Raw genomic sequence first — 17,212 nt, 5'->3', positions numbered from 1 at the left:
CCAGAGTAAGCTGCACATGGAGGGCTTCCGGAGCCTGAAGGAGGGTGAGGCCGTAGAGTTCACCTTTAAGAAGTCTGCCAAGGGCCTGGAATCTATCCGAGTCACTGGCCCTGGTGGGGTGTTCTGTATTGGGAGTGAGAGGCGGCCCAAAGGGAAGAACATGCAGAAACGCAGATCAAAGGGAGACAGGTATGGATTGCAAGGCAGCTTGTTTGGGTTGGGAGAGACACGCTGAGGATGAGGAAAACTCTCCTAATTTTGCCCCTTTCTTGGACCAGATTGCCAAAGGTAAAAGGAAGCCTGTGGCCCCTGGATGTGGGAGGTGAAGAGAGGGCAGTATGTGAGGGGAGGGTACTTCATGACCTAGCTCTTCTACTTGACAAGTAATTACGTTCTGTTAGCTCTAGCCTCGATTGCTAAACGGGGATCACGATACTAACCTCACATGATTATTTTAGAACTAAAAGAGACCATGGATGTGAAAGTGTATGTGGTCAGGACAAGATGGTGTATCTGTACCTGTTGCTTCTTCACCACGTCTCCAAATGGCTGGTTTCTTCCATCTTAGTTCTGTGCTCAAACAGACCACACAGTCTGGCTCCTTTAATTTCTTCTATATTTTTAATGAATGACAGGTACTCTTTTTAAGGGTATGGTAGTTCCCAATTGGGGTCCGGGATTTCTGTTCTTGGTATTTTCAAATTGACATGAATCTGAAGATATCATCTAGACAATTACTTAACTGGAAAGGACTCAGAGTCATCTAGTCATATTCCTCATTTTGTAAGTGGGGAAATTGGTCTCTAGGAAGGGAAGTGTGGGTATAGTAACAACTTGAAACAGAGCCCAGGTGTCCTCTCTCAGAGGAAGGCTTGCGGTCTCTTCTCACTCCTTTCTCTCAACTTTACCATCTTGCTTGGTGCTAGGTGCTACAACTGTGGAGGTCTAGACCATCATGCCAAGGAATGCAAACTGCCACCCCAGCCCAAGAAGTGCCACTTCTGCCAGAGCATCAACCATATGGTAGCCTCGTGTCCACTGAAGGCCCAGCAAGCTCCCAGCTCACAGGGAAAGCCAGCCTACTTTCGGGAGGAGGAAGAAGAGATCCATAGCCCTGCCATGCTCCCAGAGGCCCAGAATTGAGCCACAGTGGGTGGGGGCTATCCGTTTGTGATCAGAAAGTTTTGAGGAACAAGCATCAATCGGCAGAGTGGAGAAAGTGGGGACAGGGTGGGTAGGGAGCAGCTGGCACTGCCATATATCTCAGGCCGGGGGCCAGAGCGTCACCCCCTCTTCCCTCTTGGTGGGGGGAAGGGGTGAGGCAAAGAAACTCCAATCATGCTCTATCCAAATGCATGTGAGGGCTTTGGGGGGTTACCCTTCCTGCATGCTTTATCTGAGTCTCCACCCCCAGAATCTCCAGCTTTTGAAAGTGGCCTGGATAGGGAAGTTGTGTTACTCTTCAAGAAGGATATGGAATAATATTTCCCGTGCCAGAGTGAAAAGATTAAGCATGAGACCAGATTGATGGACCCAACCCACAAGCCACTACATTCTGTGGGAGGAAATATCTCAGGGGTAAGGCAGGCTTTTCCACATCTTGTCTGCTCACAACCTCCTCCTGGGATAGAGTGCTGAGAGAACTGTCCCAAGCAGTGGGTTGTGATGATAGCCAAAAGGCGGGGTGAGGGAACAGCTGCAGACCTGCTGCTTCTACGCTCACTCCCACCCCATTCTGGGCCAATACAATTTTATTTATTTGCTCCCTTGGATGACTGTACCTTGGGTCCCACTTTCTTCAGGATGCCAACTGCACTAGCTGTGTGCGAATGACGTATCTTGTGCATTTTAACTTTTTTTTTCATAATATAAATATTCTGGTTTTGTATTTTTGTGTATTTTAATCTAAGGCCCTCATTCCTGCACTGTGTTCTCAGGTACGTGAGCAATCTCAGGGATAAGTCGGCAGCAGCTCCGGGTCTGCACAGCAGGAATACTTTTTGTTGCTCTATCACCAGAGAGAACAACTATTTGGAGCGTATAGCCTATTGAACTACCTCATTTTTGCCAATTAGAGCTGGCTTTTCTGCCACAGTGTCCTCTTGAAACCCCTCCGTCTTCAATGTTTCATGGGAGACTAGGTTTTAACTGGGTTGCCCCATGCCTTGGTCTCCTTCTACTGAAAGATTGGAAATTGGTCTGAACAGGAAAAGGTGGTACAGAGAGATTAGGAGAGGCTAGGCCAGGTAAAAGGTGCAGAGAGGGGAAGCCAAGATTAGGCAGAGGTCATCTGTATGTGTGATAAAGGATTCCTGTTCCAGACCTCTAATCCCAGGGCATAGGACTCGCTTTACATACCAGGTCCATCCTTCACTGGATTGGGCTAGGCCTAACATACACAACAGGGTGTATTGTATGTGTTTTTGTAAAAACTGTGAGCTGGTAAGGACAGGTTTTAAGAATGATGCCTCTGTACCCATCTTGAGCTGCCCAGGGATGGATATACGAAGCAAGGACAAGATCCTTAATCTTTAACAATTCTGGACTTTTCCTCCTTGGTTTCCAGAGAGGCCATCAGTGATGGCTTCTTTTTGGTTCCCAGAGCCAGTGTCCTGCCCTGCTGCAGCAGTAATTAGTGTCATGGTAGCTAAAGGAGAAAAGGGGGTTTCGTTTACATTCTGTGAGATCACTGCAAACCTACCTCACTGTGTTGTAACGGGGCAAATGCAATAGAACGCATTGGGTGATGTGTGTCTGATCCTGGGTTCTTGTCTCCCCCAGTTGCTGCCCCCCTCTGGTTATTGTATTTGTCTGGGCTTCATAGGACTTCACAAGTAGCTGATTTGGTGATTGCTAGGTGGCCCAGTTTGTGTAAATATAATGTGTTGGTCTTCTCCATGTTCTTTTGGGGTTTTATTGCTTACAAACTTCTTCTTATATTGAGAAAAATAGCCAAAGCATCTTTGACAAAAGGTCTGCACCAGCCAAAAAGATGTGAAACATAAACTTGGGGGCCCCTCTTCTTGAAGTGGGAGGTCTTGAACTACACTTTCTTTTGTGTTCCCCTTCCCCTGTTTCCTAATTGAATAAGATCTTCTGTCCTAAAAACTGTATTCCTACCCCCTCTTCTTTCCCCCTTCATGCCCCCCCCAAAATAGTCCATACACCTATACGTTTAATTTGTGGGGTGTCTGTGATTAAATGATTTGTGCAAAAATCCTGAAGAAGCTAAGAACTCACCATCCCTTGTTCTCAATCTCCTGAGTCATGACCATTCCTTGATTTCATTCATGCCAAACAGACTGCTGTCTTTGGATGGATTAAAACCTACTTTAATCTCTAATCCTAGGGTAGAGAGGAGCAACGAGGGGGCCTTCCATGTAGAAAGTGGGGTTGGGAGACCACGAAAGGAAAGATGAATGTATAGCCAAGTCACTCAGGAACTTTTATGCAGGTGCAAGAAACTTAATGTCAAAGTGGCCACAAAATTGTTTAATAGGAGACGGACGAATGTAACTCCATGTTTACTGCTAGAAACCAAAGCTTTGTGTGAAATCTTGAATTTATGGGGAGGGAGGGAGGGTAGAAAAGCATGTACCTGTTCTTCATCCCTTTCCCTCATTACTGAACTGCAGGAGACTGAGCCCCCTTGGGCTTTGGCGACCCCATCTGGGCAGTGTTTATTTGTTGGTTGATTTTGCTGTGCCAGGTACTTCCTTTCCCATTTGCTATCATTTTGTAACACACATGCTGACCCTTTTCCCTTCCCCTTCTTTTCCTTGGGAAAATACAATGAATAAAGACTTATTGGTACCGAAACTGTCATCTCCTTGGTTTATACTTAAGGTGCTTTCTTCCTACCATTATTTCTACTTTCTTGGATTGGGACTCAGAAGTCACAAGAAGAACCATTAAGTTTTCTGTTCAGCCATTTTGTTAGGAGTGAATCTTGAAAGTTCAGTCTTTTTAGCACCTCATTACAGTGGATTTTTGTTTCTAGTTAAGGCCTCTTGTCCTTTCCTTGGAAGCTGCCACATTCAAGAGGGGATTAAGGGCTTGGCATGCATAAGAATGGGGTTGCCTGTGCCACTGACTGGGATGAAAGGATGGGGCCATGGCTTGGGGCATGAGACCCTAATAATACTTTGTCCCTTGCTCCTCAAAGCCCTTTACAAATCTTAATTAATTAACCCCCTGCAGCAACCCAGGGATGGAAATACTGGAAACTGGAGAAATTGAGGCCAGAGGAGATACACTGACCAGCTATAAACACATGTTAACAAGTTCACTAGCCTTCTGATGAACACTGTATTTTTAAACTTCTAGCTCCCCCTAAGGGAAGGAGGGTTTAGAAAAGAAAGACTTGATTGGAGGCATTACCAACTATCAGACAAAGTGCACAGGAAACGTTAACAGAACAAGGGTAAGAAGTTTCATATATCCCTCTAGGGACTTCCTACCAAAAGTCAAAGCTGACCTTGGAAGATGTTAAAAGTAGCAGACTACTAGTGGACTTCAGTAAATGGTTTTCCTGCAAAATTGAAGAAATCAGCTAGGCAGAAACTTACTAAGGAAGGATGGAAAAGCTTAAGAGACTATTCATGGGTGGGTTACTCATCTCTGGAGGGCATCCTTTGCAGGAAGGATGGAAAAGCTTAAGAGACTATTCATGGGTGGGTTACTCATCTCTGGAGGGCATCCTTTGATCATTCCACTCTTAAAAATAACCCTTTCATCAGAAAGAGTGGAAGACAAACGTAATGAATCGGGAGTCATGACTGCAGTATCTCTTCCTTGTTTCCTTGACACTGCAACCCAAAGTAAGAAACTACAAGAAGCTTCTCTGAAAATGGTAAAGTTTTTTTTTTTTCCCTTCTCTAATTTTGAGAAAACTAAACTCCCAATATCTTTTGTGAATTAGTGCCTCAAATTCCTGCAACCCTTTTCTTTAAAGGTTTGGTACAGAATGAATGCCCTTGATTTTTCTGTCAGGGTTAGTTGATGGCCTTTCTTAAACTAGAAGTCATTCTTAGAGTTCTTTCTGGCCTTAACCCTTTTTTGAGTTCTTTGGGTAGGTCCTGAGACTGCAAATCCTAAAATCTTGAGTGCCTTAAATCAGCACAAAATGGACTGATATTAAGTGCCCTGTGAGGCTAACTACAGCTAGGAACTTCGCAAACGATTAAATTCACTAAATAAGACAAAACAGTATAAAAACAGGATTTTTAAGACTTGTACAAAAAAAAAAAAACAAAAAAAAAAAACACAAACCACTTGTACCAGAGCTCTAAAGCCAGTGCTGCGGCATTCCAGCTAGCAGGACGCTGCCTTACCCCTTTTCTCAACAGTCCAAACTGCCACCAGTGGCTAAGAAGTCCCTGCATTTCTGAGGTGGGGCTCCCCTAATTGTTGCTCCGTAACCTAGCCCGCCTGACTGTCTACAGACTTCTCGGCTCTCCCAGGCGGTCTGAACCCCGCCTTCCCCAGCCGGGTCCCTCGCACGTGGCCCGGAGCCGGGCAGCCCGCGCGGTTCTCCCCTTCACCCCAACCCGCCCCGCCCCAGGAGTGCGAACAGTGGAGGACTCTCGCTCAGCTCCGCTCCTCCTCCGAGCGCGCAGGCGCAGGCCAGGGCCCCGCCCATTAGGTGACGGCAGAAAGCGTGTCCCAGCGCCTAACGATGACGTGTTCTTCCAGCGCCACGTCGTGAGGAAGTGTCGGTGCCCTCGAGCGGTTGAAAGGTGCTGGCGGAGCTTGTCAAGGTGCTGGATTCAGGGTTTGGATTAGAGGAGAAGAGGAGTGAGATGACTGAGCGGGAGGCAGCTGTGGGAGAGACAAAGGGGACAGTGGAAGATACAAGTGAGAGAGTAAATAATTGGGAAATCTCTGGGGTAGGAGGTAACGGGTGCAACAACTGAAGGGGTTAGTGACCCGGAGCCCCGAGAGTGGGAAACAGCCTGGTGGAAGATGGAGAAGGAAGAAGGGGGAAGGATCAGCATGTAGGCACTACGGTGTGACAGGAAGCCGACTTACATGTTCAGAAAAAGGCAGTGCAGACTGAGAAAAAAGGGGATGGGAGCAAGGTCCACCAAGCCCATAGAACCAAGGAAAGGCCTCTACCCCAAAGGTCCTATTGGCTTATAAATTCTGGGTGGTGAAAGACTAGAGGCTTAGGACAGTGTCTTTTTTGGGGGGGGGGGTCTTAGTTGCGGCACACGGGATCTTAAGTTGCAGCATGCGAACTCTTAGTTGTGGCATGTGGGATCTAGTTCCCTAACCAGAGATCAAACCCGGGCCCCATGCATTGGGAGCGCAGAGTCTTAGTCACTGGACCACCAGGGAAGTCCAGGGCCAGTGTTTTTGGATTCTAATGCTGGCTGATCTCTACCGTTTTGGTGAATCCCTGCAAGTCAGCCATAGTTGTTTGCAGGTGTGGTGACTTCTAATTCTCTGTCTTGTTTATACAAGGTTACCTGGTTGGTGTCTAATTGTTCTGTGCTTCTGCTGAGGCAAGAACTATGTCATGGATCAAGGAAGGAGAGCTGTCGTTTTGGGAGCGGTTCTGTGCCAACATCATAAAGGTGAGCAGTGGCCCAAAGCATCAGTTGGCCTTTTGGTTCGTTGGGTAATCTTATATCAAAATCTGTTATTAAAACTGGGTAACCCATGATGTTTATGGATTTGTAGTAGAATGTAGCAATGGTATCAAAGAGTCTTAGAATTGCAGGTAACTTCCAGGTCTACATTTCTGGCAGATTATTGTCCTAACTCTCACATTTTCAGGAAGCCTGAGACCTCCCAATATCATTGGGCAGCATAGACTGTTAGATCTTCCTGAAATTTGTTTCCCTAGAACTTTGATCTGTTATTCCTAGTACTGTCCTCTGGGCTTTGTTTTGTTTTGTTTTTTTAATTTATTTTTGGCTGCTCTTCGTTGTTGTGTGCAGGCTTTTTCTAGTTGCGGTGAGCAGGGGCTACTCTTCGTTGCAGTGCGTGGGCTTCTCACTGTGCTGGCTTCTCTTTGTTGTGGAGCACAGGCTCTAGGCGTGCTGGCTTCAGTAGCTGTGGCATGCAGGCTCTAGAGCTCAGGCTCAGTAGTTGTGGCACACGGGCTTAGTCACTCCGCGGCATGTGGGATCTTCCCGGACCAGGGATCGAACCCATATCCCTTGCATTGGCAGGCAGATTCTTAACCACTGTGCCACCAGGGAAGTCCCTGACCTCTGGGTTTAGATAAAATAACTAATCTTTCTTTGATGTGACAGTAGAGCATAATGGTTAAGAGGGCTCTGGAGGCAAACATGAATGAAAGTCCTATTCTATCATTTATTAACCAAGTGACTTTATATGGTGGTTTTGAGGATTAAATGAAACTACGTAGAAAACACTCAGCACTGTGTCTAGCAGTTTTTAATTACTATTATTGGGGCTGTCTTTCAACCATTTGAAGACTACAATCACTCTGTTTCCTACACTCCACTTGGTTCCCTAGATCTTCCTTCAGCTTTTTCTTTAGGAATCACAGCAATGTTATATCCTCCTCATAGGAAAGGTTTGATATTGGAGCCAGTCAGCTTGGTTTTATTTTTCAGCCACAGGCTGTCAAGCAGCAAGTAACAGTGAATTTATGAGTAAGTAAGCCTTGTACCCACACATACACTCACACACAAATGCCAGGTGATCTCAGGCAGTCCAGGAAATAGAAGAGCATCTCCTCAAGGAACCACTGAGGTCACATGTTGGGAAGAACAAGCTGCATGACTTTACTGGAATTTTTTTTTTTTATGGCTATATATGGGGTACAAAAGTAGAAAATGTTGGGAGATTCAGGGGAAGTGGTCTATGAAGAGCCCCTCCAGTGAGGAAAAATAGCCCAAGGAGTGAATTTTTGCTATGATAGACAACAAAAGTCTGCTCTAGGCCAGGTAAGAAGTTTTGTTGGCCCCCAAAATGTCTTTTTTGTTTGTTTTCAAATGCTCCTGACATTTAAATTTTTATAAAAATCTTGATTGGCTTCTCTTGTAAAATAAGGAGATCCAACAATATGAGGCCCCCATTCCTGTGTGACAGGACTCGGATAAAACTGAGAAGTGTATGCCTCTTTCATGTGGAGGATGCCCTTTACATTTGGCCATACCCATCAATATCCTTCCTGTGCCTTCCAGTTGAAGGCTAATGAAACCAAGGTGGTGGTTAAGAGCATATGGTTAGGAGATGAACTCTGAAAGCACATAGACCTAAGTTTGAATCCCCACTTTGTCTCTTCTTGGCTGTGTGACTTATGCAAGTCACTTGACCTCTCTGAGCCTCAGTTTTTTTCACCTATAAAATGAAGATAACACTATTTACTTCATATGTTTGTATGATAAAAAATTAAGATGAAATGTGAAAAGCTCAGCATAGTACTTGGCATGTAGTAAGGGCTCAATAAACATATAAATAAAAATTAATAAAAGTGCTTAATGCTTATGTATTGAGCTAAAAGTACAGAATACCCCGTTCCCTTCCTCAGGGCTTTTATCATATAGCTCAAGCCTGTCAGCTTGGGATATTGTCTCCCTTTATCTCTGAGGAGTATGTGATGTGTTCATTTGTCTTCTTACTTCACAGGCAGGCCCAATGCCCAAACATATTGCATTTATAATGGATGGGAACCGTCGCTATGCCAAGAAGTGCCAAGTGGAGAGGCAAGAGGGCCACTCACAGGGCTTCAACAAACTGGCTGAGGTGGGTGCACGTGGCAGAACCCAAGGTGAATGGTCTGTGGAGAATTGAATTATGGCTAGAAAACCAGGCCCTGAGTTTGCTGTGGTTTGAGTGTTTTTTTATAGCTGTTTGTTTTATTGCTTGCTGGCTAGCCATAGATCTCATACCAACATTAACAGAAAATTAAGTCATCCAGTGAATCATCGCAAAATATTAGAAATAAGGACAAAATTGTCTCCTCTTACCGCTTTAATCAACAATTTATGTTTTTCTGTGCCTCATCCCAATCCTTGTAATATGTTCAACATGACTTAACATTTATAAAATTACGTCTATAGCTTTGATAACCTTATTTTTTTCTTGACATTTTGGCAAGTATTTTTCTAGGTTGATCTATAGCTTTCTACCTATATGTTTTAATGGCTGTGGAACATTTTTCCTGAGGATCTGACATAGTTTGTTTAGCTGCTCCAATATTATTGGACATTATAAATGGTACTAGTTTAGAATAAATTCTTAGAAGTGACATTTCCAGAGCAAAGGTAGAGGGTGACTACCCATCCTGAGGTTGAGGTGTTTCTCAGGACACAGGCCTTTAAGTGCTTAAACTAGGAAAGGTGCCAGACAGACCAGGACATTACTCCAACCAAACGTCATCAGCATTTTATGGTTTTAATGCCCACTGCAAATTGGGAAACAGTAAATTTAACAATAACAATGGAATATGTCAATCTTTGTGAAACTCTGTAGCCCACGGATCCCAGCTTCCTGGCACAAGAACACGTCCTGAAGCCAGAGCAGTGATATTTTTTGCCTTGAATGAGTGGTTGTGGGGTTCTCTCCAACGCTGAGGTCTTCAGGTTTGTTGATCTCAGTTTCTCTTTTGTGACTAAGAGGCAGTTTTTGCCTAGTGCTTAGGAGCTTAAGCTCTGTAGTCAATCAGAACTCATTGGCACCCCTGCTCTGCCACTTCCTGTCTCTGTGACCTGCTGCAAGTTACGTAGCTTCCCTTTGCCTCAGTTCCTTCATCTGTAAAACGGGGAGATTACATGAGGATTAAACAAGATAGCACAATGAAAAGCATGTGGCACAAGACCTGGCATAAAGGACGTGCTCAAAAAATTGAAGCTGTTGTTATTAGCCTATATTAACCGAGGTCAGTGGTGGGTTCCGACCCAGCTGTACCCACCAAGTTCTCTGCCTGGTAAGATCTTCAGGGCCCAAGCCTATTCAAGTGTCAGGTTTGCACTGGTAATTTTCCTGAGGTGGCAGTGAATGGGTTTGTATGTCTGATAAGGGATTAGAAAGGTAGCTCTTCAGCTTTATTTCTTCAGTTCTGTTTGAATGTCTTCTGTCCCTTACCTTTAACCTCTAGGCTCCCCATCTCAACACTGTTATTCTCATCTCCAGTTTGTTCTCCACCTTTAGTGGCACAGGGTTAGAGCAGTACCAAAGGACTGAGTTTAAATTTGAGTTTCACTTTTTTTTTCGTTGAGGTATAATTTCATACAGGGAAATGCACAGATTTGGGGTTTTGACGGTTGCATTCATCTGTCTAATCCACACCCCTGTCAAGATATAGAACATTTCCATCTCTCTAGCAAGTTCCTTTGTGCCCCTTCCCGGTGAAACCCTCTCCTCCCTCCTCTTCTCCTCCCCTGCCCCCTCATCTTCTGATTTCTATCATTCTAGATGAGTTTTTGCTGTTCTAGAACCTCATATAATGGATTCATACGGTAGAGCTGTGGACTTTTGACTCATCTTCAACTTTCTGAGCCTCAATTTTATCATCTCTAAAGTAGGCATGAAAACAATAATTCCTTTCTCAAAGGGTAGCTCGAAGAATCAAATGAAATAATGTATGTGAAAACCCTTTGCAGACTTAAATGATACACAGCTGTGCAATTGTTGCTTTTATTCTTATAACTCATCAGCCTCTCAGTCTACTGGAATAATGATGTTATGCTGGGAGTAATAATACCTTGTGTTTTTATGTATCTTTAGCCACCTTGTGAGGGATGGATTGTGATCCTGTTTTACAGATAAGGAGACTTAGGCCCTGAGAGGTTAAATGATATGCCTGCAGTCACATAGCAAGTGCTTGATGGAGTGAGAGACTAGAACCTAGATCTTTACTCTCTCAGTGAAGAGCTCTTTGCAGTAAACCACAATAGCATCAGCATAATAGTACTCATTAAGTTCACATTTTTCAGTCTCTCAGATGGTGGCTTTCTGCTTATTTGGTTCATTATTCTGACAGAAGCATTGGTATTATCCTAGCTTTACCCAGTTTGGGGAGGAGAAAAGTCTGTCCCTCACTGAGTCGGGGCTGAGGCATCTCCTGTTTCCCTTCCTGCTCTTTCCTTGTACCCTAGCTCCTTGCCTTCTCCCCTCTCAGACTCTGCGTTGGTGTTTGAACCTGGGCGTCCTAGAGGTGACGGTCTACGCATTCAGCATTGAGAACTTCAAACGCTCCAAGAGTGAGGTAGATGGGCTAATGGATCTGGCCCGGCAGAAGTTCAGCCGCTTGATGGAAGAAAAGTAAGATGCTGTCAGAGGGGGAGCCTGTGTTCTTATACCGCCTCCAGCCTTACCTAACCCTCAACTGTCTTTTCTGAGGCTAGTTAAGGAACTCTAAACCCTTCTACTGTTAGACCTCTTCAGTGGCAAATATGGGAAGCTAGTTTTTTTCTTTCTTTCTTTCTTTTTTTTAAAGGGGACATTTATATGAGGATATAGAGGTATTTCACAGAATTCAAGGACAAGGATAGCCAACCTCAGGCAAAACCGAAGCCAGGAATTGAAATCCTTTAGGTAGAGCCTCCTCGGACATTTACTTCCTTTGCTCCGCAGACTAACTTTGTCTGCTTCAAGAGAGCAGTTCAGAATGAATTAAAACCCTTAACTGGTCCACCTTAGTTCAAATTTCTACCCCAGGACCAGTGAACTGTGACCAGGGAAGTAGAGTGAGAGAGACTTTGAAAAAGCCATTTTCTGCTGTGCAGTCATCCCTAAAAAGTTACTGTACTTCCCTGCATATACCCTTGGATGGGACAGGATGATGCATAAAAGGCCTTTATGGGGATGAGTCAGTACTGTTCTTGCTATCACTAAGTTTAAGCTTAACTTAGGGAGCAAAGCCAGAATGGGGCAAAGTGGAAGTTTGGTGGAGATTATTTGTTTCAAAGCGTGGAACCCTCTTCAGCCAGGACTGCCCCAAAGTCTTCATCACAACCATTCTCTGCCCAGCTCCTCCCCACACCAGGACCAGGAAGATGAGAGAACAGAGAGCTTAGAGCTCTAGTGGAGCTGGGCCTAGGACAGTTCTGTCATTTCCATCCCTGTGTGGGTCAGGGTGTGGGGAGCATAGCCAGGCTTCTCTCTGTCCATATTAGTGAGTCTCTGGGCCACAGACATTACTCCTTCCCATGTGACTCAGAATTCACACCCAAGGGGCTGGGGACAGAGGTAATGGGGACACATTCCAGGTGTTCAAATTCTTCAAATTCTTCTCTACTTCACACTAATCTTACCTTTTCTAAGTGCTTGTTCTATGTGTCAGGCCCTGAGCCTAATATGTACTCTCATTTAAAATTCACATTATCCTGTGAGAAAGATATTATTATCCCAGTTGTAGAGAGGAGGAAGGTAAAAACCAGAGAAGTTTAGGGGTGTATCCTGGGTCACGCAGCTATCAGACAGGCAGAGCCAAAACACACAGGGTCTTTCTGACTCTAGAGCTGAGCTGTTGTCTGCTGTAGAGACAGGAAGCAGTCTTAACACTTCTTAAAGGATCAAAATGCATGGCAGTAGAGGTGCTCCTGAGATTGTTCTAATCAGTCACGAGTAGAGAAGATGGTCTTAGGTTATTATGTCCTAGACAGAGCAAGAAGGAACCTTAGTGGTGGTTTTCCAACAATGTGCCACAGAACCCCATAGTTTTGAGGAGTGGGCATGCAAGGACCCAGAGGGAATGGGGTATACAGTGCTTGTTTGCATTTATCTATTTTATATATTGGGCTTCTGTTTAAGATTTGATTTGAAGAAAGACTTGTTTGGCTAAAAGAAGTTTGGAAAACCACTGGCCTAGTTCAGTTTCATCAGTTGGGAAACTAATCCTGGTGAAGAGAAGAGAAAGGTTTGCCCGTGGTCACACAGCTAGCTAGTGGCAGAGCCAGGCTGGGAACCCAGATCTCCTGGCTTCTGGCCAGGGCTTTTACACCTCCTTACTCAGGTCATGTGCCTGACGTCTGAGAATAAGCACTTTCACAGTATGACAGGGGTGGCTATGCAAGGTCAGATAGTAATCGGTGGCACTAGGCACTAGGGCTTGAATCTAGGTATTCTTTTTTTTTTTTTTTGGCTGCACCACACAGCATGCGAGGTCTTAGTTCCCCGACCAGGGAAGAAACCTGTGTCCCCTGCAGTAGAACCACGGAGGAACTCTGGAATTCCTGAATCTAGGTATTCTTATTCAAATGTTGCCTTGATTTGAATATACATTTGTCTACTCTAAGTCAAGTGGGTTCTCAAAGCTAGGTGATTAGATCTTGCTTCACTCTTGAAGAAATGTGGTTGAGGGTTATAGGGTGGGTAGGCTATGGGTGTAGCCTTCAGCTCTGGATCAGGGTTCTCCAGGACGTGCTAGATACCCTTGTCCCACAGTGTACTTCTTGTTGTGAAGCTCCCGTTTTCCAAACATTAGTTGTTCAGTTTCTCCATAGCATTCCCAAGTGCGAGAAGCTGGCTGGGGAACAGTGAGTTCGTGCTCACTGTGCGGGGTTTGGGAGTTACTATATGGAGGCAGTGTAATGTTGTGATTAAAAAGATATGCTCTGGAACCAGACTCCCTAAGTTTGATTTCTGGCTTTCTACTCACCAGCTGTCTGATCTTGAACAAATTACTTAACCTCCCTGTGCCTCAGTTTCTTCGTCCGTAAAAGGGGAATGATAATGGTGTCTGCCTCAAAGGTTGATGTAAGGGTGGAATGCACGTAAAACACTTAGACCAATGTCTGGCACTTAGTAAACATATTATTAATGTTAGATGTTACAAAAGTAACCAATAATACAACTCCTGCTGTTGAGGAGTTTATTCACCCATCAAAATGGGACAAACAGCACAGAATACGTGAAATGCAACTTGTCGACAAGGACACACAAGGCCGTGTAATGTGTGGTAAAGAGGTTTGGGTTCTCAAATCAGGCAAACCTGGGATTCGGTCCCGACACAGCACTGGATGGCTGTATGACCTTGGGCAATCCCTATCTAACTATTCTATCTGAGCCTCAGTTTCCTGCTGTAGAACAGGGAATGTAGTAAACTCCCTTCAGAGTTGTTGAGGGCATTCAGTGAAATAATACTTGTAGATCAGTGCCTGACACACAGGAAGGCACTCAAAAACTGGTAATTGAGTATCGGCTAAGCACTTTGCTTTCTCCAGCTCAGCAGGTGCTCTGTCCCACCTCCCAAACCTGCCTCCTTTCCCCCCTGATCAGGGAGAAACTGCAGAAGCATGGGGTATGTATCCGGGTCCTGGGTGATCTGCATTTGTTGCCCTTGGATCTCCAGGAGCTGATCGCACAGGCTGTGCAGGCCACCAAGAACTACAACAAGTAAGTTTTTAGATTTCCCCTTAGGGACCTGTATCAAGCTATGACTCCCTGCTAACTTTAGGGAGATGTCCTGGGCCTTCTTTGGTCTGCATTTGGTACAAGAGGTAATGAGGAGTTGGTTTTGGATGCTTGAGACTTCTTCCTCCATCTGCAGTGCAGACCAGAGATGGCTCTGCAGCACCTTGTTATATGTGTGTATACTCACACATACAGTTTCTTATCTTCCTCCTTCATGTGCCTTGCCCCCCATGTACATATGTATTTTTATATATATATAAATATATATGTGTGTGTGTGTGTGTGTGTTTAATTGACAGGGAATGGGGTGGGAATGTAGCAGGCCTTATCCCTGTCTCTGAAGACAGATCCTTCAAGAAATTCTCTTTCTGTCCCACTGCTTTAACCAATAGAGGGGATGACCTTGGAAGGGCATGCAGATGCAGAGGGGAACAGAGTTTAATAATCCAGACTTCATTATGTGTGGCTTTGGAATATAATGCATATTTGGCAGTGGATTTGTTTCACATCAGATTTCCTTCCTATTCTTCTTTGCTTGTTCTAATATCACAGTGAATTCACATCCTCTGAAAGCTGGGTGTTAGCAGAAGGGAAGAAGATTAGGAGAATAATAAGGGTCAGTTAGTATTTTTCTTATTACAAAACTAATATGTTTTTTTCCCAAGAAAACTTGGAAAACTCAGAAAGTTAATAATCTTGCTTTTCAGAGGTATCCATGGTTAACATTTGGTGTGTGTTTGTTCTACCACAGAAGGGGTGCTCTGTAATAAGTGACTCCACTCCTTAGTCCCTGTCCCCCTTTGGTAAATTACTCTGTTCTTCCCTTCTCAGGTGTTTCCTGAACGTCTGTTTTGCTTACACATCCCGTCATGAGATCAGCAATGCTGTGAGAGAGATGGCCTGGGGAGTGGAGCAAGGCCTGCTGGATCCCAGGTATCGCAGTTGTTCAGCATGATAGGGAAAACAGGCATGCACCGAACCATAAAACCCCTCCTAAGTCACGTACTTGGGCCAGAAGTCAAATCGGAAATGTATGTGGAAAGATTTGAGAGGGGTGGTCCCCCACACTTAGAGCTTTGGAATGACTTATTATAGCCTGCTTCAGAATTTCTGTGTTCACCACAAACCAAGAAGCTCCAAAAAAAGTGGCATGATTTGTAGCAACACTGTGGCATTCAATAAAACACGATGCCCTCCTGGCCCTTTGGCAGAGTTTTTCTAAGAATGATTTTTCAGGAATGCAGCTTGTTGGGGGTATTGGCCTTTAGGCCTCTCATGTTACAGTTTCATGCAAGATCCAGGTATTTTTCAAAAAGAAAGTTGTTCATCATTAGCAACACGGTAGAATTATTAGAGCTGGGGGAGACTTTAGAAGCCATCTGTCTGCTCAGTCCCTCTCCTGTTATTATTAGTGTAACCTTTGGTAATAATATTAGTAAACTAACAACAGCAGTAGTAAAATAATAGTAGCAAAAAACAAGCCAGGCAATGTGTTATGCTCTGTTTATTTGATTAAGTTAATATTCTCATGTTTAAGAGATTTGAGTCTTTTCTCCATTTTATAGATGAGAAAACTGAGCTCACATTGAAATGACTGTCCCAAGGTCATTCTGCTAGTAAGTGCCAGAGCTGGGACTCCTTTCAAAAACTGTCTGATTCCAGAGTTTTTGTCCTTACCTTTATTATATATGGGATTGTGGGACCCAGGAGTTTTTCTGACTCCCTTCTTGGGTGTAATTCAAATTTCCTGGGAAACTAAATTAAAAATGAAGAAGTTTCTCAGTGAGAATGAAATTAGATAAGAAGAAAAGGAGACAGTTTTTAAGGCTATTTTATGAATCCCTCTTCTCTCCAACAGCTGAGTGATCTTTCTGTGCCACATAGTTTATTCATTCAATCATTCATTCGTGTAACAAATTTTTTTTTTTTTTTTTTTTTTTTGCTGTACACGGGCTTCTCGCTGTTGTGGCCACTCCCATTGTGGAGCACGGGCTCCGGACGCACAGGCTCAGCGGCCATGGCTCACGGGCCCAGCCGCTCCGCGGCATGTGGGATCTTCCTGGACCGGGGCACGAACCTGTGTGCCCTGCATCGGCAGGCGGATTCTCAACCACTGCGCCACCAGGGAAGCCCAACAAATATTTTTTAAGTGCCAACTAAAGGCCAGACACATTGCTGTATATAGGGGATACAGTGGTAAAAATAAAAAACGCATATTTCCTGCTTTCGTGGATCTCTGGTAAGGGAAACAAACATTATCAACATTATACAAGTTAGCATAAATTTATAATGATGATAAGCATGATAAAGGCATTGGTGCATGGTTCAACAAGAATTTATAATAAGAGGAATGGACCTGGTAGGGAAGGCTCCCCAAAGGAAATGATAAGTGACGTAAGAAGGGCGTGAGAGGATTAGCAGTAACTGGGGAAAGAGGCAGTATTATGAGGAGCTTGTTGGTTGCACAAGTACTGTTGGAATAATTCAAGTAGAGAGTACTTGGAAGGGAGCTTGGATTGTGGTGGTGATGGTGGAATAGACCAAACAGACTGCATTAAGAGCTATGAAGCAGGGCTTCCCTGGTGGCGCAGTGGTTGAGAGTCCACCTGCCAATGCAGGGGACACGGGTTCGTGCCCCAGTCCGGGAGGATCCCACATGCCGCGGAGCGGCTGGGCCTGTGAACCATGGCCGCTGAGCCTGCGCGTCCGGAGCCCGTGCTCCTCAAGGGAGAGGCCACAACAGTGAGAAGCCCGCGTACTGCAAAAAAATAATAATAATAAAAATTTTTAAAAAAAGAGCTATGAAGCAGATCAAATAGAGAGGACTTGGGGGGGGGTGGTGGGATGAATTGGGAGATTGGGATTGACATATATA

General features: G+C 44.6%; 2 protein-coding genes across 6 annotated transcripts in view; both read left to right on the top strand.

The window, feature by feature from the left end:
- LIN28A (lin-28 homolog A) overlaps window positions 1-1,222 on the top strand; it is a 14,889-nt gene extending 13,667 nt beyond the window's left edge. The window contains exon 4 of the mRNA XM_024125573.1: window positions 927-1,222. Within this exon, the coding sequence (XP_023981341.1) occupies window positions 927-1,143 (217 nt within the window). The 3' untranslated portion in view covers window positions 1,144-1,222. The remainder of the gene's footprint in view (window positions 1-926) is intronic.
- Window positions 1,223-5,679: 4,457 nt separating this feature from the next.
- The window catches only part of DHDDS (dehydrodolichyl diphosphate synthase subunit), a 28,278-nt gene continuing 16,745 nt past the window's right edge, over window positions 5,680-17,212 (top strand). For 4 of the 5 annotated variants that reach the window (XM_028487564.2, XM_055083473.1, XM_055083475.1 and 1 more), the window contains exons 1-6: window positions 5,774-5,856; window positions 6,466-6,578; window positions 8,608-8,724; window positions 11,102-11,244; window positions 14,203-14,319; window positions 15,169-15,270. In XM_028487564.2, the coding sequence (XP_028343365.1) occupies window positions 6,516-6,578; window positions 8,608-8,724; window positions 11,102-11,244; window positions 14,203-14,319; window positions 15,169-15,270 (542 nt within the window). In that variant the 5' untranslated portion in view covers window positions 5,774-5,856; window positions 6,466-6,515. The other variant, XM_007111323.4, reaches the window with a different exon arrangement.

Source organism: Physeter macrocephalus, chromosome 3, assembly GCF_002837175.3.
Source record: "Physeter macrocephalus isolate SW-GA chromosome 3, ASM283717v5, whole genome shotgun sequence".
Taxonomy (NCBI): Eukaryota; Metazoa; Chordata; class Mammalia; order Artiodactyla; family Physeteridae; genus Physeter; species Physeter macrocephalus.
This window is presented reverse-complemented; position numbering and strand designations above follow the sequence as displayed.